Source organism: Citrus clementina, unplaced genomic scaffold, assembly GCF_000493195.1.
Source record: "Citrus clementina cultivar Clemenules unplaced genomic scaffold, Citrus_clementina_v1.0 scaffold_2, whole genome shotgun sequence".
Taxonomy (NCBI): Eukaryota; Viridiplantae; Streptophyta; class Magnoliopsida; order Sapindales; family Rutaceae; genus Citrus; species Citrus x clementina.
Window position 1 is genome coordinate 5,215,195 of NW_006262688.1, and position 24,223 is coordinate 5,239,417.

At 34.1% G+C, this 24,223-nt stretch overlaps 2 protein-coding genes and 2 long non-coding RNA genes across 6 annotated transcripts; 3 read left to right on the forward strand and 1 right to left on the reverse strand.

Moving 5' to 3' along the window:
- Positions 1 to 2,278: 2,278 nt before the first annotated feature.
- On the reverse strand, positions 2,279 to 3,949 carry LOC112100825 (germacrene A synthase-like). Its single transcript, XM_024190664.1, has 3 exons — positions 3,711 to 3,949; positions 3,078 to 3,216; positions 2,279 to 2,440 (listed from the first exon to the last, which is right to left on the reverse strand). Exons 1-3 carry the CDS (start codon positions 3,947 to 3,949, stop codon positions 2,279 to 2,281), a joined length of 540 nt encoding a protein of 179 aa, XP_024046432.1.
- Positions 3,950 to 5,606: 1,657 nt separating this feature from the next.
- LOC18053026 (octanoyltransferase) lies at positions 5,607 to 10,652 on the forward strand. Of its 3 annotated transcripts, XM_024191158.1 has the most exons (3): positions 5,607 to 5,637; positions 6,648 to 7,227; positions 10,190 to 10,652. In XM_024191158.1, the coding sequence occupies exons 2-3, from the start codon at positions 6,651 to 6,653 to the stop codon at positions 10,279 to 10,281; spliced, it is 669 nt and encodes a 222-aa protein (XP_024046926.1). In that variant the 5' UTR covers positions 5,607 to 5,637; positions 6,648 to 6,650; the 3' UTR covers positions 10,282 to 10,652. The 3 variants fall into 3 exon arrangements, with proteins under 3 accessions (XP_024046926.1, XP_006445942.1, XP_024046925.1); XM_006445879.2 differs by lacking the exon at positions 10,190 to 10,652 and having other exon boundaries at positions 6,648 to 7,380; XM_024191157.1 differs by lacking the exons at positions 5,607 to 5,637; positions 10,190 to 10,652 and adding an exon at positions 5,700 to 5,797 and having other exon boundaries at positions 6,648 to 7,380.
- A 6,298-nt stretch (positions 10,653 to 16,950) lies between these two features.
- On the forward strand, positions 16,951 to 18,740 carry LOC112101089. Its single transcript, XR_002907151.1, has 3 exons — positions 16,951 to 18,018; positions 18,253 to 18,317; positions 18,415 to 18,740. It is a non-coding gene; the product is annotated as an uncharacterized LOC112101089 (long non-coding RNA).
- Positions 18,741 to 20,606, forward strand: LOC18053027. Its single transcript, XR_002907152.1, has 3 exons — positions 18,741 to 18,835; positions 18,939 to 19,642; positions 20,082 to 20,606. It is a non-coding gene; the product is annotated as an uncharacterized LOC18053027 (long non-coding RNA).
- Positions 20,607 to 24,223: the final 3,617 nt, after the last annotated feature.

Genomic DNA, 24,223 nt, shown 5'->3' on the forward strand with positions numbered 1-24,223 from the left:
TTTCTATGTTTTGTGACAGTTAGAGTGCCTTACACATTGTAAGAAATCCAGCCTTCTATTTCAGAACACAAGTACATAGAATTACAACACTAATTCATTCGAGAAATAGTGGAAAATGGAAGTGTGGATTTACGAAAAATTCATATCAAAGAGAACCTAATAGATGTTTTGACCAAGCTAATGAATGCTGACAAGTTTGTATAGAGTAGATCCTCTTGTGACTTAGTAGATATATAAGCAACATAGCAATAGTGAAACAGAAATGATGGAGTGGAGATTGATTGATTTTTAATCATATTTCCAACTGAAGGAATGTTAAAGTTAGTACTGAATTTGGTGCTTGGCTGTTGACTTTTTTATCATTATTTTGCCTATAATTTAGAGTGCAGAGGAAGAGCAAAAACATCCAATTTGTGAGAAGCAATTTAGTATTTAGAGAGTAGAAAATTTTGAGAGCTTAAATTGTAAAGCTCTTGAAAGTTTAGTGATTTGAAGATTGAGTGCAATGGGGTTCTGGGTAGTGAGCCAAATATATTATAATACTTATAATTTTTTATAAGTTGAACCACGTAAATTCCTGGTGTCCTTTTGGTGTACATATTTTTCATTTTTCTTCCAGTTTTATTTTAACTATAGTCTTGCTTCACCCATCAATTTCTTAATAGCTAGTACACAATTGCTTATTTTAGGACCTTTGTTTTGGCTAGATCTAACTCATCCTCCATGGCGGTCGAAAGGGCAATGTCTGAAATGATGAAAAATCCAAGAGTATGGAAAAAGCACAAGCAAAGGTGAGGCAAGTCCCTGAAAATAAGAAGAAGCAAATGTCGATGAAATATGCCTTAATGAGTTACAATACTTGAAATTAGTTAGTTACTAAAGAAACTCTAACACTACACCCTTCTGGCGGCCCTCTAGTGCCAAGAAAATGTAGAGAGAGGTGTAAAAGTTTATCGAGTATTAATTAGTAGAATTGTATCAATATCAGGATAGGCGATTGGAAGGGATCCCAAACACTAAAATGGTTCGGATAGCTTCTTTCTAGAGAGATTTTTTGTATAGTTCAATTGACTATAAAGGGATTGATTTTGAGTATATTCCATTTGGTGTTGGAAGAAGGATGTGTCCTGGCATGTCTTTTGGCAAGCCTAATTGACGTAGAATGTTATTTTAGAATTCTAAATTTTTTACTGTTTTAGTATTTTTTATTTTAATTAAAGTCAAATTATGGTATGTGTCTTAATCTTTTATTTCCATTATAATTATAATTGTAATTTAAATTTTCTTTTAAGTTAACTTAGAAAAATATGTTTACTTTATTGTAAATAGAGGGATCTTGTTATTCTTTTCATAACTTTAATTTTAATTATTCAATAAAATCTCTTTTTATAATTCTGTTTGGGATTCACAACCGTACACTTAAATGATAAAGAGCCAAAGCAGCATGGAGCTAAGACAAGTACACGAGAGGTTCAAATTGGCTAAAAAATCAGCAACACTACTATTTATTCTCTCAAAAGGTACGAGTACAACAAAAGATCATAGAAGAAATTTAAGACTCAGGATATGAAAAGATATTGATCAATCCTTAAACAAGAATTGGATCAATGAACAATTTGATAACATGATCTTTCAAGTACTTTGGATTTGTGATACCATTCATTTTCTTGTAAAATACTTCAACTAAGCGTGCAATGTTAATAATAACATTAAGGAGTCGCATTGGAAGTTTGGAACAATCGTTGGCCTCATGCATTCTTCATTTATATCCTTCCACCCATCTGCAATCATTTTCTTGAACTCTTCAGCTGTTTCCTCACCCGAGGTGCCGTATTCCTTCATATAAGATTCCACAACAGAGGCAACGTGTCCTCTCTCTTGCTCAGCCTAATTAACGTATCGAATTTGCGTACGTTAGATGACATAGTTACATACCTAAACTGCCAATTTATGCAACATACTTGTGGCTATATCATTACCTTTTTTTTTCCCTTTCTTTTGTAAATTAACTCGGACTAAATAATCGTACCTTATTAGGGACTTGATTAGCTTACAGAATCTGTAAGCTACAGACTGCAGCATCAGCCGTTGGATGTGGTTGGATGTGGAGTGAGAAACTAAACAATAGACAATCGGATGGTGGGATGACGGGAGATGTTTGTTACAGAATCTGTACCATAGACAGGTCCCCTTATTAGATACCAAGTCAGCTATGAGACGGCTGAGTGTAAAGGAAGCTGTCATTATTTTTGGTTGACTTCGGAGCCACTCGTAAGCATCAATTCCTGCAATGTCTTCCCAATCCTATGTATGCTGCAGCGGGATCTAAAAAACAAGTGCCTGTGACTATTGCATTGCTCATGCGCTCATCAAATGGTGGCATATATCCTTCGTGGAACCATTGCGCCTCCACAAAATAGGCTCTCGCAACTCCTTTCATCTAAATGTCAACCGAAAGAGAAAAAAGTAAGAAATTTACGAATTAATATGCGTGTGAAAGTCTATAATTCTTGTTCAATTTTCCATACAAAGATATTTGCATAATCAAATGCATTGGAATTAATTGATTTTTATTTTTTAAGAAACTATTTAAACATTAATTGATTATTCGAATTCTAAAAATGGATATTATCATTTGTATACTCTATAGATGCTCTGTTATAAAAAATACTATAATACTTTAAGGGTGTATCAATCGTCCACCTTAAATTGACAAAATCTATCTACCGACCACCAAACCGTTAGCTGCCGTTTGAAAGTTTACGGAATTATAGTGAATTGACGATTTTACCCTTGAAAATTATCACTTGTATATCCTTAAATTTTTTTATTATCATTTGTATACCCTTAAATTATCACTTGTATCATATGAAAAGATCAAATTACCCCTCTGGCGTTATCCTATTTAAACGACAAGTAACGGTTTGGTGGACGGCAGATACATTTTGTTAACTTAAAATGGACGATTGATACACCTTCAAAGTGTTATAGTATTTTTGATAACATAACATCTATAGGGTATATGAATGATAATTTCCCTTCTAAAAAATAAAAAAATATACGTAGAAAAGTAGTACCATATCCTTTGTGAAAGAGACGCTGTAAGATCTTCCTTCCTCAGCCAATTCATTGTTCAATTCGTCGAAGGGATTCGAGAGAGCGCTAAAAAGAGGTTTCATATACTCTGGCAATTCGCTAATGCAATTGATGTCCCACCTGAAAATAAACAATTTAGTCACCAGTTTGACACTTGTACCAATCGGGATAATCATTAAAAAATCTATCACTAACCTAAGTGTTAAGAAAAAAAAAAAATCTCATGGTGATGGAAATTTCACAGTGCCAGCAATCAATGCAGTAATTAATTAATTTATTAATTAACAGTTAACAATTAATGCAAATAAAATGAAAACCAAAAGGAAATAGAAAAAAATTGCACACAGAACCTTTCTACTGCGTCTGTGAAGCTTCGGAGCTCTCCAAGTGTACCATATGCATCATATGCATCATCTCAGATCAGAAGCAGCAAATAAATTTTGGTGAATATTATTCGACCGCGTGAGAAATGGGGCTCAAAATATTGTGCAACACTCCATAGGTACATTTCCACTGTTCTGTCTCTCGAATAAGAATATGTTGATACCCACCTTCAATAAAGATGAGAATATCAGAATTTTGATTTGAAAATTTGATAAGCTGCATTTAATTACCTTGTGATGTAAGCCAACTCTTGTTGGTGTGGCAATTGTACCCGATTGAAATCCAATTTTGCAAACTTGAGTAGAGTGTCATTTTTAGAGTCGTCGTGCTCATAGAATGGGATAAATTTGTGTGCCTCAATTCTCGGCACACCCATGTGCAGGGGCTGCTCAAGGGCATCATTTATATGTTTTGCCAAATTTTGGTCCAAGTAATTTTGAATTGTTAAAGCTTTCACACTTCTGGTCATGGTCACATGTGCTTAGCTCAAAAGTTTAACCAAAACTAAAAAATATGCTAAAAAAGTTTAATTAAATTGTCAATTAAATGAGCATGTAGGGTTACGAACACTAATTTTTTCTTGTGAACATACATAAGCAGTGGTTAAACAAGATTTTGGCCGATGGGGGCTATAGTGGAAAAACTGTAAATTAAGGAGCCATGACATAAAATTTATTAAGGAAAATTATTTGTAGTTCTTCTACTGAAATCAATAGATACAATATTGTTTTCATAACATCCAAGACCTCCCAGAACCATAATTTTACAATATTATTCTCATTCTTAAATGTACTTTTATTTATATTTGACTATAAATTAATTAAATTGAAGTTAAAATAAAAATATTTAACTGCTAAAAATAAAAATATGTTGTGTGAATAATATATTTTTCTTATACTTTTTTTAATTTTTAATCTTTTTTTTGTAATAAATATTATTTTAAATTTTCAAAATAAAATATTAAATAAATAGCCTTTTTATCCCACTTTTTCTTTAAATGTTTTATGCAAGTAGGGTTTTTGAATGCTATGATAGCAATAAGAAAGTAAATAGTATATATTAATTTTAATAGAGAAAAAACTAATAATTTCCCAGTTATTGATTAGAGGGGAACTAGCATATATAAATTAATAAAATATTATTATTTTTTCCCTATAGATAGTTCCGCCACTGTACATATCATTGATAAGATCTCTTCCATTAACATAAGTTTCATCTGTCAGGTCTATATATATGCAAGTTATATGTTAATGTTTCAAATATCTCGTACATTCTACAAGATTATATTAATAGTTGCTTCCATCAACTTCAGAATTTCTCGTACCTATCAATAATTCAATGTCGTGGCACATGTCTTGGTTAATTTTGGAATTCAATGTATATTCATTCTACTTTCATTTGTTGGGCTAATCTGCGTTCAAAGGTTTTTTATCATTTTTTCAGAGATACGGAGGACTTGTTCGATACCGTTTTTAAGGCTTTGTTTTTATTTTTGTTTTAAGAGTACAAACATAATATATGTTTAAATTTGAAATACAACAACCGCAAAACACCATTCTCATTCTCATTTTTATTTTCAAGAAATATTAATTCAGAAACAATACCAAACAGGCCCTAATAATTTCACAATTATTGATTTGCTCGACCTTTTGATATATTTTTTAAGCTTACTTTTGTTAGTTTGTTATTTTTTTTCTACTTTCATGTGAATTATGAGGGGTAAGATTCAAGAATAAGACTCATTATATTTTCCTAATTTGATGTAATTTGTTTTCATTTCATTTAATGCAGCTCTCTCGTTGGGTTTAGGTTCGCAATAAAAAAAAGTAGAAGACAAAATTAACCTCCATTAAATTATTATTATTTTTTTTAATTTTTCAAACCTAGACAAGACGAGGGAGAGTCTATTAATAAAATCTAACGAATTTCAATTTTCAATAGACAGTTTTCAGTTTTTACCCCACAAAAACAAAAAAAATTTGATGGACTTAAATGATGATTTATTCGAACTATAGGGTTATTTGATTTTGTATAAACTACAAGGACTCATCTGTAATTATCTTACAATGTTTTTTTTACTCATTTCCCGGCTAGCCCATTCAATGATGTGAGTTTTAATCGTCACCTTCTCCCGACGGCCTGTATTTGTATTATCAGGTAAGCTCCTACTCTTCCTATTTTATTATATTTTCCCCTTTTTTTAAATCTTCTGTAAATTGTGTTTTTTTTGCGATGACCCATTTGCATCATTTCCTAAAATTTTGGTGAAATATGCTAGATTGAGTTCTGTCTATTAACTGTTCGATGAATTGCTACTGTGAGTCGTATGTACTTGCGTTGTTATCGAATGTTTTAATTTGCTAAGGAGGCTGAATACGATACTCCTTAATCTCTCTCTCTTTTTTTTTTTTTAAATAATAATTTAGGTTCTAGTGATACCCTTGTCGTGAGATCTTGTGGATGTTGCCATCATCAATGATCAATGATTGTCTCAGCTGTTAGCTAACAACAAAATTAATAGTTTAGGGTCCTTTGGAAACATTTTTATGAAATTATTTTTGCACAAATTATATATGAACAAAAGGGATGAATTAAAATATTGTATTTTCAAGATTCTTAAAACAAAAGCACTGAAAAAATTATCTGGTACTAGCATTTTGGATAGGTCAAAGAAGATTTTTGTATGCTTCTAAAATCCTCTATCTTTATGAGGCAGAAAACATCAAAGATGTTTTCATAAGTACAGACTTATCTTTAGAGGATAATTTTTGTGTTCTGCAAATTCTACTTCTCAAGAACGTTTAAAATTTGAAGGAAAAAAATGAGCCTGGAAATACATAGAAAATCTGCCCTTAAGTGTTTGTTTTGAGGGGTTTCTTTTGGAGCCAGAGTGAGGCAAATTTATGTAAATTGTAATTTTATTTTGTTTTGCAACACCATGGAACTTGTGACTTCCCAATTTAGAATTGTAAATCTTAGCTGAAATTCACATGTGTGGGGTAGCTAGCATTGTGTTTCTTTTGGATTTGGTATCTATTCGAGTATGAAAATTATAATTGTAGTCAATAGTGGAGAGTGGACGGCATGTGATCATGAGTGAATGATTTGAAATATTCCCATGTGATGATGGAACATGGCTAGGAAATTAACCATTTTGTGATCTACAGGGAATGAAAGTTCCACGGAGTTTACAGATCTGGAGACTGGGCATTGTCAACTACTCCGATGCACTTAAGCTGCAGGAAAAACTGGTCTCTGATAGAAAAATTCATAAGATTTCTGATACCCTCTTGTCCCTTCAGCATCCACCCACGTATACCCTTGGAAAACGGCGTACGGATCATAATTTATTAATTTCTGAGGCTGAACTGAAAAAGTTAGGAGCTGAACTTCATTACACTCAGAGAGGAGGAGACATTACATTTCATGGTCCCCACCAAGCAATTCTGTATCCCATTATTTCCCTTCGTGATATTGGACTTGGTGCTCGAAATTATGTGGAGAAACTTGAGTCAACTATGATTGAAATAGCATCACTATATGGAGTTAAAGCTTGCCCTGGACAAAAGGGTGAGACAGGAATTTGGGTTGGAGATAGAAAGATAGGTGCAATTGGAGTTCGGATACAATATGGAATTACTTCCCATGGGTTGGCATTCAACATAGATCCTGATTTGAACTATTTTAAGCATATCGTGCCTTGTGGGATTGCAGATAAAGATGTCACATCTTTGAGAAGGGAGACAGGTATTCCGCTTCCTGCTGAAGATGTAATTCATGAGCAGTTAGTTTCTTGTTTTGCTAGACAGTTTGGCTATGATAGTCTTATCTGGAAGGATAATGTCTCAATATTGTCAGATAATTAGGAAGTCAATTGAGATGTATAGTATGCCTGGCAAATAAATCATGTAAAATTTTTACTCTGTAATTTATTTATTCATTTTGATTCTTATGAACTGTTTGGTTTACTTTTGTTATTGATTTAAATCTTGTTTAGCGATCCTTAGAGATGCATATACATGGAGAAAGTGATGGAAGCATGATGTTTTGACAGCTTTATATTATGGGAATCTTATTGGATTTGAAAATGGATTTTGGAATTTTGCCATACCTGAGGAAAATTTTTACTGCATTGATTAAACAACTACCAAAAGGTCAAATATTTATTCAGCAACTGTGGTAAGACATCGTAGATTTAAGATTTTTCAGCCTGTATATGAGTAGAAGTTGTACACATGACTGGGTGGTAAGTCCACAGGGCTGTAGCCTGTAGGGATGTTAGAAACATTAGCGTAAGGAATAGACCTTTATCAATTACGAGGCATTATTGTTGGGGTTCTCTGTTAGTGGTCAGTACCATTTTGTTCAATCTGATTGAGAATCCGTGCAATAAACATGCTGCATTGTATCAGTTTTACTTGCACAGCTAATGCAAGTATGCATAAGTCTGATTTTTGTTCAAAGTGGTAGCAAGTCAGCTCTTTGCACTTTCTACTCTCGTCCTTATGACTGCCCACATGTTTTCAGGAACAGTGAGAATCTTCAATACACTTGAACCTCTGGATAGTCATAAGAAAAACTTCATCAAAATCACTATTAAACCTCAACTTTCAGGTGTCCCTTGACCAGATCTTGCCACGTAAATTTCCTAGGCAGATGTCTTTGACCACTTTTCTGCCAGCTAAGGTGATAGGATTTCAGTTTATGTACAAGGATCTTCCTATCTCAAAAGAGATTAATAGCTGACTCATCAATGATGCTACATCTTATGGTAAGATGGAGAAACCTGCTAAATTTGGATATACATATTCTCAATTTTGCTTTAGAAATTGCTGATGGGATTTAGACAGGTGGATACTTATTTAAAATTTGTTTCTAACTTGTCGATACTTAAGTTCCATATTCAACTCATCCCTGAATCATAGGAAAACTGGTGGCCATGAGAGAAATTTATAATTAAAAGTTCAGATATGAATCCAAAGAATTTTGTTCATGGAAGACAAAGCCTCTGGCTAGCTAAACTTAGTTGGTGAAAAAGTTTAATTTGCTGGCATAATAACAGTGTAGCAATAGCAGTACACAAAAACAAGAAAATAATGTAGTAACAAGGTTTCAATTTTAGAGAAACTGGCATTTCCAAGTGATGATGCAATGTAAATCAGGCTAAACCAGCTAACTTTAGCTGTGTTTTGTTGTACTTAATAGAGGTACAAAACTTGTGGGTAATATAATAAAACAGGAAGGACAGAAGATGTGGTGATTGATTTGGTCTCATGTGATCAGTCACATGATACATGTTTAATATTTGAGGATTGCAGCAAAGTCAGAGAAATATAATACTCAATTGAGGATCACATGATCAGCTTCTTCTTGGTTCCAACCTATTAAACAACAAAGAAGGAAATCATTGAGAATATATCTTTCTAAGAGAAATATTACTGCGACTGAGGCCAGTGAAATTATGCCTCTAGCAAGTTCCAAAAAGTTTTGGAAGTGGGAATCTTGTCATGAGCTTTTTATAAGCCTCATTGAACAACATTAGCAAGCTTATTTCCTGCAATTCACACTATGAGCAGAGATTTTGACCCTAGCTGCAATTATTCCACAGGTTGGGCTGCCAAAAACTCACATCCGTGAATTTCCTTAGTTAACTTTAAATGATACCAAAATATTTTAACTTATTACAGATACAAGTACCTAACTACCCAATCAGTCTTCCAATAGATGATACAGTTATTATGAAGTATCTATATATTGCTCTTTGTTAGACTTCAGTGCAAACTATATGAATGAAACGTGCATTTACCCCTTTCTTAAAAGGATATTTCCAAATGTATTAGGTCCCAGACAATCTTTATCTTCTTTCCTTTCCAAGCAGACAATAGCATGAAAATCATTCGGACAGCTCTGGTTGCTTTCTGTGCCTTGATTCTGGTTCATTTCTTCATGGCTTCATTACTTTGTATAAACCATGAGGGAATAATTCATCCAAGAGACAGAAATCGACCAAGGAAATTGCTAGTTTCTGCAGCTTCGCTTTCTGCAAATTTAAGCAAATTGGATGAAGCTGTTAAGGATCCCCATAAAGCGGTGAAGACAAGCCTCAGGAAGGCACCAGCAAGTGGTTCAAATCCTAACCAGAACTAGGAGCTGTAGTAGCTATGTGTAGAGATCTTATTAAGAAAGAGAAACGAATCTCATACTCTTTCCATATTTTTGCTGTTTTCCTACTTTTACTATTGGATAGGTAGGAGAATGGGATCTCTATACATTTTTTCAGATCCCCTTCTTTTTTTTCTAGCTATGTACCGTTTAATTTAGTCACTCGTGTACTTTTGCAAATTTTTGTTTATGAAGTAGATTTAGGAGGAGATGAGAACACAGTGTATTTTTATTTATAGAATTGTGCGAATATATAAAAAGCATCATTAGATTATTTCAGAAGATTGCCAGTTCATGTCACTGATTAATGTCAAAAGACTTGGTGTGGGTTGATGATCATTCAGTGATTAGCTATATGTGTTATATTATATTGTCTTTCTAATTCTACCTCTATATTTTAATCTTTATTATTATTCTGTTAAATTTACCTGCAGAAATGCATCCTGTCCCATCTTTCTATTATATGTTCTTCTGTTTATTCTACATATTTCACGTGATAAGCAATCGGTGAATGAGTGCTTCATCTGTTTCTATGTTTTTTTTTAAGGTAACGGGATTTATGAAGCAGTTGAAAAGCCAGCTCCACATGTTACATATTCTAAAGAACATCAGTGCCATCAGGTTTTTCACCTATTTTAGATAGAGAACATAAACTAAAAAGTGAAACGGTATGCTCTCTTTGTCATTATGATTTTGAAGTTTTATATTGCCTTTCCTTGAGGGGTAATTTCTTTAGGTTCCTTATGAATCCATAGAATGTCACTGTTGTAATGTTCTCTCCAATCGTATCTACACCATTTTACAGATCCAATCACTTCTTGGTTACGTTTAGGTACCGCTACCTGTCCTCTTTGTTTCTTCCTGTAAACCATCATAATAAGAGCTGAATTCCAGTCTCTGAAAGAGTCTCATGATGGAAAATTTAGAAAAATTGTATTAGCTGAAAAAGTTCTAGGATAGACGTGACTGATTATTTATATTCCTACCTCCAAATACCTATGACTTACATAAGACTATTGGACTCAACTGGTATGCACATTCTTGTATAACTTAAGTTCTTCCTGAAGTGATCTGAAATACTAGTATCTTAGTGACAACCAAAAAATTCATCCTAATTTAATATGTATTCAGTTTGAAACCTATGGTGATTTCAGTCCTTCTCAACAAAAACTCTTCTAATTTCATGTATGCATATCAAGATGTCGTACTCTTTTCAGATGAATAATCCATAACTGAAAACAAGTTTCTCAGATTAATAAATTTTGAGGTTTGGATTCTAATTAAGAATCCAGCGTTATCATAACTTATCATATGAAGGTAAATTCATGTTGAACCTGCCTCCATTTGGATCTTAGTGAACTGGACATCTTGTACTTAATTTTTTGTGCTTCTCAATATGTTGATAACTGGGATTCAGTACCATTGTTAAAATCCTTTTAGGAAAACTATTCATAATGTAGATTCACTGTACATATTAGCATTTAGAGTTTATTTATTTATTATTTTATTACCTAATAAGGAGATTTAGTTGTTCACTAATTCTAATTTTAGTTAGTCTCCTAATTTAGTGGGATTCCTGATTTGAAGGAATTTGCTTCTGATTTAGTGAGCTGGAATACCGGCCACCTTAATATATATGTACTCATGTAGTTCATTGGAATTAGACCTAATGAGAATAACTCTTTTTCTCTGAAATTAACATGGTATCAGAGCCTCATCCGATCCTCCTCTGAAAACCTAATCTTGTGAATTTCATTCCCTATTCTCATTCCAATCAATACCCTACAGGTCTTCTATCCTTCAAGCCTTCATCTGCAATTTTTTTTTTTTCTCGATTCCTCTGAACCAAAACATGACAAAAATAGGAGCAGCGTTGCAAACCTCCTCCTCTGAGATCACGTCTAAATCAGATTCAACCCCGATGACAGTCACCCATGGTAACTCCGAATCTGGATCCATTCTCATTACCAGCCATAAATTAAATGGACAGAACTACCTCCAATCGTCCCAATCTGTGTTAATGTTTATTTCCGGGAAAGGTAAAGATGAATATCTCACCGGTGAGATTGAAATTCCTGAGAAAGGAGATCCAAAATACAGGCTGTGGAAGAGTGACAACAACATGATTATGTCATGGCTGATAAATTCCATGAACAATGATATAGGTGAAAACTGTCTTCTTTATGGCACAACGAAGGAAATATGGGACGCAACAAAGGAGACATACTCAAGTTCTGAGAACACAGCAGAACTATTCCAAATTGAGACTATCTTGCACGATTTCCGTCAAGAGAATCTCTCTGTCACACAGTATTTCAACACTCTAACAAGGCATTGGCAGCAACTTGATATGTTTGATACTCATACATGGAAGTGTGCAGATGATGCAGTCACTTACAAAAAAATCGTGGAGCAAAAAAGGATCTTCAAATTCCTGTTAGGATTAAACAAGGAGTTGGATGAAGTAAGGGGACGAATTATGGGGACGAAACCACTGCCCAGCATTAGAAACGTGTTCTCTGAGGTTAGGCGTGAAGAAAGCAGGCGCAAGGTGATGATGGGATCTCAAGAAGTTACAACTAATCTGTCACTACTTGACAATTCTGCGCTTGCTGTCCGAGGAACCAACACTAGTTCCAATGACAACCGTCAACAACGAGGAAGGCCTTGGTGCGACCACTGCCGCAAGTCTGGACACTGGAAGGAAAGTTGCTGGAAACTTCACGGGAAACCAGCTGATTGGAAGCCAAACAAGCCTAACCGTGATAAAGAAAGCCGTGCTAATGCAGCTTCATCAACGGAGGAGAAAACTTCAAGTGAAACAAGTGGATTCAGCAAAGAACAAATGGAAATTCTGCAGAAAATGATCTGCCATAGTCTTTTGCAATCTACTAGCCAACTTCAAGCAACTAGTATGAAGGCACAGCGAAGTAGTTTTCCTGTTGCTCTTAATACCAGCAGTGACCAAGGTGAATCATGGATTGTAGACTCTGGCGCATCCGACCATATGACAGGGGATGCAACACTCTTGCACAATTACTGTCCTCAAACGGGTAATTCTTCTTTTCATATAGCAGATGGTTCTCTCTCCATGGTCTTGGGAATAGGATCTGCTCATCTAACAGAAGATATAATTCTCACCCCTGTTCTTCACGTTCAAAATCTGGACTGTAATTTACTTTCAGTTAGAAAATTTAGCCAAGATCTTAATTGTGTTGCTAAATTTTTCCCACGCTTGTGTGAATTTCAGGGAATGGAATCGGGGAAGACGATTGGCAGTGCTGAGTTGGTGTCAGGTCTCTACTTATTTAGAGCCAATAATCCTCCAAGTAGACAAACTGATTACTCAAGTTGCAACATGTCCACTAGTGTATCAAAGAGTCTATCGTCACTTTATTCTTCTATTTTCAATTCTAGTGTCAATAATGTGGATGAAATCATGCTGTGGCACTTTCGCCTCGGCCATCCCAACTTTGTGTATCTAGGAAAAATATTTCCTAAACTGTTCATCAATAAAAAACCAAATTCATTTCATTGTGAAATATGTCAATTTGCTAAATATACACGTGCAAATTTTCCTTCAATTCCTCACTTACCTACCCGTCCATTCACCATGATTCATAGTGATGTATGGGGTGCATCAAGAATTAAAAGCCTCACAGGGGCTCGCTGGTTTGTGTCTTTTGTGGATGATCACACTCGTCTGACTTGGATATTTCTCATGAAAGAAAAATCTGAAGTTAACCATATCTTCCAGAAATTTCATATGATGATCCAAAATCAGTTCAATGCTCAAATCCAAGTCTTTAAAACCGACAATGCTAGAGAATACTTCAATTCCCATCTTGAGTCATATCTTTCACATCATGGCATAATACATACCAGCTCATGTGTAGATATCCCTCAGCAGAACGGAGTGGCTGAAAGAAAAAATCGCCACCTTCTTGAGGTAGCTCGAGCACTCTTATTTACATCCAATATGCCGAAGTATTTCTGGGGTGAGGCAGTCCTTACTGCGGCTTACCTAATCAATCGGATGCCTTCTAGGGTTCATAAATTTCAAAGTCCTCATCAAGTTCTCCTCAAAACCTATCCTCACACCAAATTTATCTCCTCAGATATTCCTATAAGAGTTTTTGGGTGCTCAGCCTTTGTTCATAATCATTCCCCAGATAGATCCAAATTAGATCCTAAATCCATCAAATGTGTCTTCCTAGGTTATTCATCAAACCAAAAGGGTTACAGATGCTACTCTCCCATTACCAAAAGGGTCTACAATTCAATGGCTGTCACTTTCTTTGAACATGAACCTTATTACCCAAATTCTGACATTCAGGGGGAGAATGTAAGGGAATCTCAATTTTGGGATGAACTTCTCATCCTCACCTATTGTCCTTCTTCCCTCGGATTCAAAGCTCGGTTAGTTGCTAAGGGATTTACACAATCTTACGGTATTGACTATCAAGAAACTTTTGCTCCAGTTGCCAAACTTAATACCATCCGAGTACTCCTTTCACTTGCTGCTAATTTTGATTGGTCATTACATCAACTAGACATTAAGAATGCCTTTCTAAATGGCGACCTTGAAGAAGAAGTCTATATGGAAGTGCCACCTGGGATAGAAAGTTCTCACACTAAAGGTATGTAAACTGCTAAAGTCTCTCTATGGACTCAAGCAGTCTCCTCGTGCGTGGTTTGGTAGGTTTGCCGAGTTTGTGACCAAATGTGGGTATAAACAGTGCCAATCAGATCATACCTTGTTTGTTAAGTTCTCAACAGAGAAGAAAATTGCAGTTTTGATCGTCTATGTTGATGATATCATTCTTACTGGTGATTTTGAGGAAGAATTACAGTTTTTGAAACAACGTTTAGCTCAGGAATTTGATATTAAGAACCTCGGTAATTTAAAGTACTTCCTTGGCATGGAGATAGCAAGGTCAAGAGAAGGCATTGCAGTGACCCAACGGAAATATGTATTGGATTAGTTGATGGAAACAGGGATGCTCGGTTGTAAACCAGTAGATACACCCATGGACTCAAGCAAAAAGTTTGGCACAAAATCAAAGAGTGTTCCTGTGGACAGGGGGAGATACCAGAGACTTGTTGGACGACTAATCTATCTCTCCCATACACGCCCAGACATTGGATTTGCTGTCAGTTCAGTGAGTCAATTCATGAACAATCCAAGGGAAGAGCATATGGAGGCCGTGTATAGGATCCTAAGGTACCTTAAGTTGACACCTGGGAAGGGATTAATGTTCAGAAAAAACAACAAACGGGAGATTGATGTATACACTGATGCAGACCACGCAGGGAACATAATGGACATGCGCTCTACTTCTGGCTATTGTTCATATGTTTGGGGAAATCTTGTTACATGGAGAAGTAAGAAACAGTCGGTTGTCTCTCGGAGCAGTGCAGAATATGAGTTTAGATCGTTGGCAATGGGTATTTGTGAAGGTATTTGGATTCATCGATTACTTAGAGAGCTGGGAATTATAGATAAGCAACCTATCAGACTATTCTGTGATAACCAGGCAGCAATCAGCATTACTAAAAACCCAGTGCACCATGATAGGATGAAACATGTTGAGATTGATCGCCACTTCATCCTAGAGAAGATCGAAAATAGCACTGTTCATATTGTCTACATTCCTACTCAACATCAAACTGCAGACATCCTTACTAAAGCTCTTCCAAGAACTAGATTTGAAGAATTGAGTTGCAAGCTAGGCATGTACAATTTGTACAACCCAGCTTGAGGGGGAGTGTAGATTCACTGTACATATTAGCATTTAGATTTTATTTATTTATTATTTTATTACCTAATAAGGAGATTTAGTTGTTCACTAATTCTAATTTTAGTTAGTCTCCTAATTTAGTGGGATTCCTGATTTGAAGGAATTTGCTTCTGATTTAGTGAGCTGGAATACCGGCCACCTTAATATATATGTACTCATGTAGTTCATTGGAATTAGACCTAATGAGAATAACTCTTTTTCTCTGAAATTAACACATAACATTTGAATGATAGTAAATTGTATGTCTTTTACTAAAGCAGAGATCTGATATAATTTTACCTATTGAACCAAATATCTGATCAACAACTCATCAATTAATATTAGTCTGTTTTAGACCTCATCTTGAAGATGGTCCAAAAATTCAAGTTGGTTAATTTAGTGGCAGTTGAGCTTATCTGGCATGCCAGCTCATCAATAGTTACTTGAAAGGCTGAGTTGTGGGGACTTTAAGATTGTAACTTTGGGTTTCAGAGAGATATGAGAGTTCTGGATTGCTCTCTGTGACTTATTCTTTATATCTTGTGTTATTGGGTGAAATGCTCTCCCAGTGTTGTCTCCCCTGTAGGTGTAGGCCTTTGAGGCTGAACCATGTAACTGCTCTCTGATGCCTTTGTTCTTTCTCAGTTTCTCTGTAATTCTGATTTTGTTCTTTGCAATAATTGGTGAGACTTAGTTCTTGATTTGTTCTTGAGAATATAAGGTCAAACACCCCTATGAAATTGTACAGACTTGATTGCTGGCCTAAGGGGCTCTTTTCTCATGTTAAACTGGAACTTTGGCAGGTTAATTAAGATTTCAAACCCTGCAACTTGTAAAAATAAAATGTTTTAGTATAATCAGATAATTCTATATTGGTGAGTATTACCATCTGATTTTGGCTCTGACAGTGATTGTAAATGAGACAGGATGTTCTTTGTTAATATTTGCTACAAATGAATCTCCAAAAATGAATAGAACAAAAATAAAAAACATCTGATACCGCAAAATTTATCCACCCGAATTTGATATTCATATATTGTAGCTGGTATACTGTATTGGTTATTTACCCTTCTTATGGAAAAGAGTTACGCTGTGTATTGATATCATTATCTGTATGTGAACCAGTACTGACAAATTAAATTTAACGTAGATGCCCAAATATGCAGTTTTAGTTTATTGTTATTCTGGTAAACTGATACTGTTTGCTTGAAGTAATTTATTGCAATTGCTCCAATTCTCATATTTTCTTGTTTAAGCTATGTTTTACTTGTTATGGTTATCAGCAGGCGGAGGACACCATTATCCATAATTATTGAATTGATTCCTTATTTTCCATTTTCCAAAGAAGACTCTAAATGTAAATAACGTCTTGTTATTTCGGTATCTAAGTATATTACCTTTATATGTCAAGGATCTCATTTTTTTACCATATCTAGGAAGACATTACAGTTGTAATTTCACTAATATTCTTCTCTTTTTACCTTCCTAGTATATTTGTCTGTATGCAGAGTGCTTCCATCTATATTTATAACCTTATTGATGTCTATACTCCAAGATTAATTTTGTTCTCTCTCCATGTAATAACTCAAATGAATCTTCTGCACTTTATTACTTGTTTCCTAGTGTAGTAAAATTCCTAGGTTACATATGCAAATGTAACAGTTGAAAGGATTGCTGTAAAGGAGCAAGGTGCCAATGACACGAGCTGAAGCTCAAAATAGATGGTTGTCGAGTTAGGTTGAAGATGAGGACAAATTTATTGAAGTTTTGACATGCAAGAGTACAAATAATATCATGCATACTGCCATCTGCCTCTCTAATTTTTGCATTATCTGCTTTGGAGTATTGACCAAACTGAAATGTTTTGTTACTACATGCGTACTGAACACATTGGCAAAGTGCTCTACGTAACTAATTACATGAGAAGCTTCAGTAAATTGCAGACAAATTGCAGTGCTTGCCCACCTGATTTGGCCTACTAATTTTTGAAAAATTGCTTTTCCATGTAGCTCTTGCTGCTTTAGCATGCTCTTCGGAGATACCTGGACTACCTAATCTGTAAATTTTCACCTTTTCATAAAATTATTCTCTCACTGAAGATGAGAATTTGGAACAGTCAATCTCTGTTTGCTTAATTAGAAGGCAGACACTTTGATAGACACTTCTTAGTTGAAGAAGTGAATCAGCTCATTGGATGGTCATTCTGTCCTTTGAGAAGACAACTGTGTGAAGACATAGGAGAGGACAAACTAAATGGTAATCTGCAGCCGGTGATCACTGGGGAAATGAAATAACCAAATTGCGAAGATGAGTAAGGGAAAAAATTTTCCATGCTGGAGGAATCTAATCCGGCAATCAGTCTTCAATTTTCATCTCTTTTTTACTTCTCTGGATTTGATTTACATTTAACTATGAAGTATGAAATCGCTGCACAATTTTGTCATTTCTTCTGTCTTTGTTTTTTGGAGGTTATGAAGCTTGATAATGGCCTTTATTATGACATGCCTCCTTTATTTCAATGTTAGGCCTTGAAGAGGGCAAATGGGGGGAGAGCAGATGCAGGTGATGAATCAAATGCAGATGCCAACTATCATGAGTAAACTTGTTTCTTGTCTTATTGCATCTCTATTCCTATTTTTGTCAAATGAAAATTAATTATTCAGTGTGGTCCTGATAATGCATATGTTTTGCTTTCACTGATACTCTTCTCTTCATACATATGGATGAGTCAATTAATATCTTAGTTCTCTTTACTCTGATTCTCAGTATACTTGCTCTTGCTCTCGTTAATAGGTAAATTTGGGATGACATTTTTTTTGTGCTGTAACAGAGATGGAATTAGCTGAGCTGTTGCTACATCTGCTATTGTACAGCCTTCTATTGCCTTTCTAAAAGGTATACATCTTTTTATTCCATTTACAGAATGGTATGACTATTAACTGACTTTATTTCATCTCTACTAAATAATTCAGTCATTCTCCTTTTTCGACAGATGCCACTGCCACGATAGGTTGACTAATCACTTGGTATAATATCAGATGAAAAGAATATTACTTTCCTCTTTTACTTCTCCAGAGAATTTTGCCAAGTTAATTTATTACAATTTATTGCCAGCAGTTGAATATACTAGGGATAAATCCTTTTAGATTATATCCTAATTCCACTTACAGTCGGTGATTAAACAACTGTATAATCACCCAAAATGGAAACCTAATGGGTCTGTCAAATATGAGGCCTATGTCCATCATAAGGCGAGTTAAGTCTGCTTCTGCTATCTCTACAAGGCAGCAGCAGAGCACAACTTATTTGGGGTAGCTGGAAGTTCTGTTTGATTAAGGTTTATTTTCACAGTTTATTTGCGAGAAGTAGGGTCTTGGAACGTGATTGCTTGAGAATAAAGAACTTTGATTGAGGTACCTTTTTGTTGAGAGTGTGTGTGTGTGTGTTTTTTTGTTTGTTTGTTTGTTTTTTTTTTTATTTTTTTAACTTAATCCCTTGAGAGTTGTCTTGAATCAGATGAAGAACTAGCATTTAAGAAAAGGAAACTATGTTGTCAGTGGGACAAAGAGATGGCAAGAGATGAAAGAGTGTATGAAATGATGAAAGTTAAGATGGAGACAACAATTATGTATGAGCTAAGCTGATGCACCAGATGAAGGTAATACGAATACCAAGAGTATCATTTTTTTTTTTTGAAACTGATTAAGCATCAGGTTACTGTATTACACAGAGATATATACAACTGCTATGACAACAGGTCATTACACTGATATTTACAATCAGATATATATACATGGGACTTATATTATTATATTTTTATTCTATAAAGTACATGCCCATCCAAATACCCCTCACGGAGGAGGGATGTCTCTACTCCACTCGCATTTCGCAAGGGAGAAAGACGCTATAAGAAATCTCCACACAATTATGTTTAATTGAGGGAGGTTGAGTCCGTGGGGACTCGAACCATTGCCCTCATAGTCATGCTTAACTTTGAGGGCAATGATCCACCACTGGGCTACAAGCCCAGTGGCCAAGAGTATCATTTGCAAATTTAATAGTGAATTCACCAGGCCTCCCTGCAAGGCTGCAACGATAGTCTGAAAATGGATGAAATTATAGGAGAAATGGTCTTAGAGAAGACAGTTGAAATGGCAAAATGGAATCCAAGAAGTGGAAGGGAAGGGACACAGTCAATCAGCTGAAGGCAAATTAATCGAGTAAGTTTCTCATGCACATATGCTTCAAGCCTAACAAAAAGCTTGCTCTCTGCCGCTAGTTTCAATAACTTATTCAGTTTTTCTTTTTCGGTATCGTTTTAATATTCTTCATTGATGATAACTGAAGCATCAAACAGAAATGTTCCTAATTTTTTTTGGTAAATAAATTAAGTTTTTTGCTATATCTAGCATATTAAAATCAGCCAGTACATTAAATTCCCAGTATGTATGGATTTGATTTCATTCCTCAAAACACCTAAACGTATCTAAATCTCCTAGCAAGAGTCCTGGTTTTCAATGCAGCATTCCGCAAAGCATCTCTCTCTCTCTCTCTCTCTCTATATATATATATAATATTTATATAAATGTCTTGCTTACAAGTGCTTAAAATATTCTATTTTCGTACCTTCTCTTCTTAACACAACATTCAATAACATAGTGTAAGTTGTGGCAAACTGGAAAAACAAAGGGGTGACAGACCAAAACTTGTCGGAGGATGAGAAGCAAAAGCCAAAGAGAGGTCGGCCAAAGAGGGAGCGTAAATCAATGGACAATTGGGTACTCTCTTTCTCCTTGGTGGTGTGTGCTGGTGCATTTATGCCATAATTGGTAACAGAAGTCTGATTGGTATATACCGGAACGAAGTGAAGCAGAAGGGTAAGAGGAGGAGGCCAAGGAAAACTTAAGCTCCAGCCAGTTACGGTATAATATTGATGAGTCGTCCTTAACTCATCACATTATCTTTTGTACTTGGAATGAATGTTTTAATGTGTCAGATACTCAGCTCAGCATGTCTCTATTCGTTGAGAGTATGCCCTCCCATGGCCCATGCCATTATCCTTCTGTGTACATTTCATAGGAATGTTGTGACTATATTTTTCAGTTTGTAGACATGTTTCAGGGTTAAAATTTTAAGGGTGTATAAGAGGAATAGGATTAGAATACGGTTGTCCAAATATTTTATGTATATTTCAGAAAATAATAAGAGGTTACAACATTCATACGACTCTTAAATAAATGTCGCCCCATTAGAACTCCATTTCTGCTTTAATCATTTTTCTAAAATAAAATCTCATTATTTTAGGCGAGTACAATTTAAAGATGACAATTCAAATGTGGTGGAAATTCTTCCATCCATTCAAAATTACCATCATTGCAGCTAAGTGGGTATTTTACAAGAGTATTTGCTCCGTGGTAACAGTTCCATGAAACATGACAAATCCTAAAATTCTACTTTCGCAAAATAAGATGTTACCGATCAGTAATAATTCAAAATAACTTAGTACGAGTATTGTAATAGTTCAACAAAAACTGAATCACCTGCAATAATGAACTTTCCTAACATACAGATTGCAGTTTGTTTTTCCCATTCAAGATTTATCCTTTGTTTGGATTTTCTTGCCACATTTAGAAAATCCACGTTCAAATCAAAAACTAGGACACGCTTGAGTAAAAATATTGTTTCACTCAAACTCACCTGTACACGATGCCCATAGATCATACACCAAGTGTAACTCATGCGGATGATATGGCTAAGTTGGAAAATCACTAATCGTCCATGGTTGACAAGTTTTTAGATGCACAAAAATCGTCAAGTCGACTGAAAACGTTTCTGTGTGGGTGCTAATATTTTGTTAAACTAGTGAAAATCTTTTGAGATAGTATATGAAAAATTTGATGTTCAAATCACACCGTGCGGTATGAACTCAAATAACTAATAAACTTTAAATTGATATAAAAAAGACTTGATGTTCGAATTCAGCTGCTGACGTTAAAAAAAATTCTTTTTTAGAAATATTATTTTAGTTGAGTCCGGGTTAAAGTTAGCTCCTAACTTTGCCACTGCTTAGTACGTCAAAAACTTGATTAGACATACATGCGAATCATCGCATTTAAAAAAAAATTATGAGAATTTAAATAAACATATATAAAATAAGGACTTATGAGAAAATGCGATTAGTAGAGAAAATGAAATTAGTTCTTATTTTGTTAATTTTATTTCGTTGCATTGTGAAAATAAAATAAAAGGCTTGTGCATTTTTATTTTGGAAGGTTAACTATTTGTGAGCTTTGTTCATACATGGCGGCTCTAATAGTGTAACACTTGTTAAAAATCATTACCAAATAAGCTGTTGCCACAAAATAATAAATACAAACGAAAGAGAGAAGAAACCGTTACCCCCGTATCATTACATCAAAACTTATCAACTTTTCTCTCACTTTTACTCATAAGATTCAGAACCAAATTGATAACAATATAATAATTTTAGTGTAATTGCAAAATGAGGATGAGAAACCGTGACAGATTTGCAAAGGAGCACTCTGGTACTCCATCTGATTCACCATCACATGAATTAGGGGAGATTGAAGTACTGTTCTTTAATGTGGTGGACAAAGAGAAACTCAAAGAATTGTCAGTGAATATGCAATTGATCGAAGCAAATTCAAGCCAAACAATGGTTGTTTCTGGAGATTTTGCCCTTCTGGCCTTATATCTCTCTTCTCTCTCTTTATGTTAATTTGCAGTCTAAAGATGTTATTTTTATTTTCTGAATTAAGCTCATTTTTTATAACATTTTGATCAGATCATCAAAGATTATCTATCATATGGGTTTGATTCATATATATCTGGGTATCAAACCATAAAGATCTTTGAAGATCTTTGGCATGCAACAATTGATGATAAGTATGTTATTAAAAATTTTGCATGTACTAATTTCTTTCATATATTTTAAACTCTATTGCATAGGGCAACAAAGATGGTGGTGGACCAGAAGATCCAGATAAAGAGAAATCCAATTCCTTGGCTAATAATCAAAAGTAATTTTTTGATACTCAAGATCTATTTTATTTTCATTTTACATTTTTGAAAGTGAATAAGATTACGATCTCTGGTTGCATCAATCTGTAAAATTAGTACTATTTCCTTATTGTTCAGCAAATTCTAAAAAATAAAGTTTGAGGAATTTTTTGTCGGAAGTGAACCAACCATCGGTTTAGAATTTTGAAATACAAGAAGATAAAATATCCATCATAGCTTAAACCAATATCTAACATGTACTTTTTTATTATATAGGGAAGAAACATTCGCTAATGCAACAGTGAATCTGGAGCAAGCTGCAATAGCTTCATCTTCTAATGAGAAAGGTATATATATATTCTTCCTTTTAATTTATTTTTTTACAGAAAATTTTCATTAAGCCGCGAAAATTTAAATTTTGTTTTCGCGCCATAATAAATGACGAATAAACTAATGAAAAACTTTTTAGTACTTTAAACAAATAAAAATTTCGTTGATTAGTTCAAGTTTTCCTCTTCCGGCAAAAGCAAACTCATCTTATTCTGAATCCAATAACTTTATTCCTACATATTAAAAGCATGAATTATTAATATTTATTGATTCGTGTGTGTGATTATATTAATTAATTTGGATTATAATTGTATTTTGTGCATGTTTAATTAACAAAAAAATTTGATTCAATATTCATTTAATCTTATCCTATTGATATACATCAATAGAAACATGCATAAACAGAAAATGCCAATTAATTATTATTTTCTGCTATGTTAATTAAAAAGTAGGAATTAATTATAGTAACACTGCATTTGATAACAAACACATTTATTAGATGGGAGCGCCTAAGTTGCGATCAATGTACCTTACGTTTTTTGTTTTATTTTTCTTGGTAGTTTTCATTTGAGTCCCTTGATGTTTCTTTATTTTCTATAATTGAGGGAGTATTTGTCTCCTTCCATCTCTTCTACATCTATTTTTTATCCTTTCTAGAGTTGTATTTATTTCTTTTAATAGCAACAAGTGGTTATCAAACTCATATAGATCTATAAATTCAGAATATATTTCTGGTCCTAAATTTATTAATCCTATTCTTTCTTGCTCTAATAAGTCTATTTTTTGATTTATTAAATTTATATATGTACTTACTATATTTTCCCATCCTAGATGCATATGATCTGTGCTGTTTATTAATTCCTGTATTGTGTTAACTGCTTGGTTCATAATGTTTCAGTTTTATACCAATATATTAAGAATTGTATAAATTTATCAATAAATTTCATTTTCTTTTCTATCAATATTTCTCCTCCCGTGGTATCTATATTTCTTTCTATAAGTTCTTCAGTTAATTCCATTTCTATATTTCTTATATTATTTTTATCAGTTTTTAAAGCTTTTATCAAATTCTTTATCTCCTCTTTATTATATACCTTTAATGTATACAGACTATTAACTATTGACTGTATTGGGTCCATAACTGTTTTTATGGCTCTGATACCATCTTTGCACTGTGTGCATAAAAAAAAAAAACTAATATTAACAAATTAATAAAAAATAAAAATAAACCAAAAAGGTAAAGAATGAAAATATGACTAAACAAAAAATAATAGAATAACGAATTACAGAAACTAAAAACATAAAAAATGTTTGTTCTATAAGGTATACATATCATAGCTATTACTGTTATTTCTTACATATAAGGCAGTAACTTGTTCTCCTTCTATAATTCTAGGTATATTATTAAGAAAACTAGGGAAATAAAAATCATAATAATTATTATTAGTTTC

What these genes read in the sequence shown, in the direction of transcription:
- LOC112100825 (XM_024190664.1), bottom strand. Translation starts at nt 3,949, where the DNA reads ATGACCAGAAGTGTGAAAGCTTTAACAATTCAAAATTACTTGGACCAA. An exon ending in GAGTTGGCTTACATCACAAG is followed by an intron (nt 3,217 to 3,710) that starts GTAATTAAATGC and finishes GTTTATTTTCAG; the next exon opens with GTGGGACATCAATTGCATTA. An exon ending in TCTCTTTCACAAAGGATATG is followed by an intron (nt 2,441 to 3,077) that starts GTACTACTTTTC and finishes GTTGACATTTAG; the next exon opens with ATGAAAGGAGTTGCGAGAGC.
- LOC18053026 (XM_006445879.2), top strand. Translation starts at nt 6,651, where the DNA reads ATGAAAGTTCCACGGAGTTTACAGATCTGGAGACTGGGCATTGTCAAC.